This window comes from Coptis chinensis, chromosome 2 (genome assembly GCF_015680905.1).
Source record: "Coptis chinensis isolate HL-2020 chromosome 2, ASM1568090v1, whole genome shotgun sequence".
In the NCBI taxonomy this organism is placed as follows: Eukaryota; Viridiplantae; Streptophyta; class Magnoliopsida; order Ranunculales; family Ranunculaceae; genus Coptis; species Coptis chinensis.
The window spans coordinates 46,716,543-46,721,237 of NC_141457.1; the positions used below are offsets into that span (position 1 = coordinate 46,716,543).

Genomic DNA, 4,695 nt, shown 5'->3' on the forward strand with positions numbered 1-4,695 from the left:
TCTCAAGTCTCTCCACCTTACTAGATCACTCCTATCTCCTTACAAGCTTTTTTCTTTGCAAGGGTTTTCTCTCAATTTTTATTGCTCTCAAAATTAGGTTTCTATTCGAGTCTTGGTTTTCCAAAACCTAACTTTTGTTTTTATAGAAAAATCAGAACCCGACATCTTTAGGCATGAGCGCGGGCGCGCTCTTGGCAAGGCCAATCTGAGCGCATGCGTGCCCACTTATTTTTCCATCCCAAAACTCCAGTAGACATGTTTTGTGAGAGGTGGAAAAAAAAACTATGTTCTTTTTCACGGCAAGGGCGCGGGTGCGCCTTGGTCATGACCAATCTGAGCACGTGCGCACTCAAACCTCTTCACACGAACAATACCAGTTTTTCTTTTCTTCCTCATGTGAGGGATAATTCCAACAATCTCCCTCTCCCGAATAGTGAGGGGGAGTATCTCCATGCATTCCCAAATCAACATGAGGAGTGTACTACCATTCCGGCGGTAGCACAACAAACATCAAACTTACCTTTCAGTAAAACTTTGGTAATAATATCCGACTCGTTCTTGTCAGTATGGATCTTCTCAATACATAATTTCTTGTTCTCGAGAACTTCTCTAATCCAATGATAACGCACATGTATGTGCTTGGATCTAGAATAAAAACTCGGATTTTTGCTCAAATAGATGTCGCTCTGACTGTTACATAGAACCACAAACTATTTCTGCTTTTGCCCTAGTTTATCAAAGAACCTCTTCATCCATAGCATCTCTTTGCAACACTCAGTGGCTACAATATACTCGGCTAAATATGCGACAAAAATTTGAGAATTGACTCTAAAGCTACTCGAAGCCATATCAGAAAGTCTTGGTCTGGAGAAAGATCACATAGCAATGGCCTTAGGAGATCAAAACCAAAGAATGTCGATAAATGTCTATCCACCATGCATGTCCACAACCTGATTTAACAATAGGCCTCAGTGCACACACATATCAAAATTGCCTGACCATAGTGCAACATGATGAGGTACTTGGACTGCAGATAATGAAAGATGGTTCATGGTTTGATGTGCCTTTTGTAACAACTTGTTTTCTTTTGTGTAATAATATAATGCTTTGGGCTTATTATATGTCTTTAGTATTCTTTTAAGGCCCAAGCCTAAGTGATAGTTTAGAGCCACAAGGAAATAACACAGTCGGTGAACTGCTAGTCTCCAAACTTTGCAGAACTCTTCAAGAGATAAGATAATGTTAATCTTAGAGTTTAGAGTAGAAAAAAAACAAACAATAAAGGAAAGAACAGGAGGTTGCTCAAGAGTAGGAGACGCAAGCTTTAGCTTTGAGTGGGCAGAGAGATATATAATACATCTTTCTTTTGCTTCTAGTTGTCTGACGAGTTTTCGACCAACGACGATCAGGCAAGTTTCTCTAGCTTGCATCTATCTCTTTCTCTAGTCCTAGAATGCTATTAGATATCATAATGAATATCATGTGTTTGATTGCTAATTTATTATGCTTACTTTGGTATTTTTGTGATTATTAATTGAATATCATAACGAAATTGTTGTCATGAGTATAGAAGTTGTTGGTATTCATATGCCATTAATTGAATGATCTAATGCTACTGAATGCCTTGTTTGCATCGGAAATTATCATTCTTTATTAAATATTTGCCTTATATCATGCTTGAGTATTGCTCTGTGTAAGATATTTAAGATGTCAGAGGCATGTTTGTATAAACTGAATTCTTTTCTTTTAATTGTCATAAGATTTGAACGAATATTGACACAAGATGTGCGTGACGTCATAATTTTATGCGTAAGTATATATATATATAGTTGCATAAAATGGAAATTAAGGAAAAGTCCGTCGTATTACTTGACCAAAGGAATATGGGGTTTGGAATTGATGGAATGACCACAATTATCATACCATATGTACAATCAGAGGCGTAGATGTTATTTTCCTACAAAGTATAATTAATAAGACGACATGAATAAGCTTTAATCACATACCAATGAGGTGACACCTTAGTATTGTGAGCTTACAGTTAAATCGTAGTAAATATATTAGATGGTATTTTGTGTGTACTACAGACACATATGTAAGTGTCGTAGTATTCTTTGACTAGATTTGGATGATAGTTCTTGTTAGAGATTACTTGCTGGGTGCGTTGATTTACGCCCCTATTTACCATTTTTACAAGTGAGCAAGGTTTACCCCATGGAGCGTGTTCTTAGAGTTTCGGCAAGATTTGGGTCTCGAGTTCTTTAGTTTAGTTTGAAAGATTTATTTTGGTGTCCAGTGTTATTTAAAACTTAATAGATTTCATTATTTGTTAATGGGACCATGGATGTAATAAATTTCTTTGAGACAAGTTTTCAACTCAGAGGTTTTAATGTTGATTTATTTATTGATTTATTTCTCTTTTGAACGTTTTTGGATTTTATTATTAAGACTCTGGATATTTATGTTAATTAGACCGTCCGACTAATGAACAGAGATTTCTAGGGTGTCACAGTTGGTATCAGAGCCCCATGTTCAAGGTCTTTGAGGGAGTCTATTGGTTAAGGTTGTCCACCTGCTTGTTACTAGTTATTTTCTTTTGTACGTGTTTTTGGTTAAGAGTCCAGATCATGCCATAGGGTTAACATTTTATTAAGTACGCATGAGAACGAGTAAGATAGTGTTTGTGTTGTAATTCACGATAAGAATTACTTGGAAAAAAAATGTGGTTAGGGTTTAGTAGTGTTGTGACTGATGTTCTCTTTTATTAAAAATGTATCAGAACTTTATGGTGATGAATAGAGGTACCCGAACACGACAAGGTAGAGGCGCCAATGCACCTGGCGTAGGTAGAGGCGTCGATGCACCTAGCGTAGGTAGGGGTGCTCATGCACCTGGCATTGGTAGGAGCGCCAATGCACCTGGCATTAGTAGAGACGGTGCAGTACCAGAACCTAATGCTGAGCAGCCACCACAGTGGGCACAAAATTTGATTACGTCAGTTGTTAAGTTGACTCAGAGGGTTGTTGGTTTTGAGAGAGCTGGTGTTCCACATGTTGGTGCGGCACCTGTAGGCGAGCATAGGGCTGAGGTAATGGCTCTAGGAGGTCAGGGGCCCAATGATGAAGCATGGAAGAAAATGGTTTAGAGGTTTATAAAACTTAAGCCTGAGAAATTTTCTAGTACTAGTGATCCGAGAGATGCTGATAATTGGAGAGAAGATATGAAAAAGATATTTAACGTACTTAACTGCAATGAAGTACAGAATCATATGCTAGCTGTTTATAGTCTATCTAGAGATGCATCCAAGTGGTGGGAATCTGTCTCAGTGGGAGAAGACCATAATACTATTACTTGGACTGAATTCTGCATAAGGTTTGATGCACAGTATTTTCCAGAGAGTATTAGGTGTGCGAAAGTGACAGAGTTCATGACATTACCACAGGGTAGTATGACAATGACTAAATATGACATAAAATTCAGACAACTCCTTCGATTCACATCGGATATGTATCTTTCAGATGAAAGGAGGGCTAGGAAGTTCGAGGATGGTCTTGTTCGTCCACTTAGAAAGGCAGTGAAGGGTCGATAGTTTAAGACTTATAATGATGTTGTCGAGTGTGCTCGCACTATGGAAATGGATCACATACTTCATGACATACCGAAGGATGCTAGTAAGACAGATTTGAAGAAGGAAAATAAGGACAAGTATGATAACTATAGTAAAGGATTTAAGGCTCAATACTAGCAAGGTCAGAATTCTCAGCCATGGAAGAAACAGAGAACAAGGTGGCAAAATCATGGACAGACACGACAAGGAGACAAATTTATTTCTCATGAAGAGTGGCATTGTTATCGATGTGGAGATCAAGGGCACATTGCTTATGATTGTAAGAATCCAAGGAGAGAATTTCAAAACCAGAACCAGAGACAAAACTAGGGCCAACAGAGGGGCCAGGGTAGTAGACATGATTAGCAGCAGGCACCATTTCAGGCTTGGGGCCACATGAATGCTCTTGTTCAAGTTGAAGTGGGAACTGTACTTCCAGCAGCTATGCCATTACGACACGCCGCACCATAGCCAAATGGTAGAGTTTATGTTATAGTACCTCATGATGGGGGTACTAATGAAGCAATGGTAGAAGGTATTTTTCTAGTACATTCTCAGCCTGCTAGAATACTTTTCGACTCTGGTGCTAGTCATTCATTTATTGCCGCTTCTTTTATGTTGAAATTGGATCTTACTTATGATATTTTGACACCACCTTTAGAGATAACGACACCATTGGGTAGATCTACGGTTCTAGATAGGGTGTGTCGTCGTGTGACTGTTTCTCTTGATGACCTTTGAATGTCAGCAGACCTAATTGTGTTTGATATGTATGCGTTTGATGTTCTTCTGGGAATGGATTGGTTAGCATCATTCCATGTTTCTTTGGATTGTTTTTCCAAGACTGTGACCTTTCAGGTCGAGCGACAAGACTCTGTGGTCATAGCTACTGCAAAAGGAAAATTTCCTAGCAGAAGCGTACCTCGCATTTGTTGAGGTTATGGAAAATGGAGGGGATGTGTCGCTAGTTGACGGTATACATGTAGTGTCTGAGTTTATGAATGTCTTTAGAGATATTCCTAATTTACCTCCTATTAGAGAGGTTGAATTTTGTATTGATTTGGTCCCGGGCACTACTCCTATTTTCT

The 4,695-nt window shown here is 38.7% G+C and overlaps 1 protein-coding gene across 1 annotated transcript; it reads left to right on the forward strand.

Moving 5' to 3' along the window:
- Positions 1-3,220: 3,220 nt before the first annotated feature.
- Positions 3,221-3,589, forward strand: LOC147516285 (uncharacterized). Its single transcript, XM_086593208.1, has one exon. It carries the CDS (start codon positions 3,221-3,223, stop codon positions 3,587-3,589), a length of 369 nt encoding a protein of 122 aa, XP_086449334.1.
- Positions 3,590-4,695: the final 1,106 nt, after the last annotated feature.

What these genes read in the sequence shown, in the direction of transcription:
- LOC147516285 (XM_086593208.1), top strand. Translation starts at nt 3,221, where the DNA reads ATGAAAAAGATATTTAACGTACTTAACTGCAATGAAGTACAGAATCAT.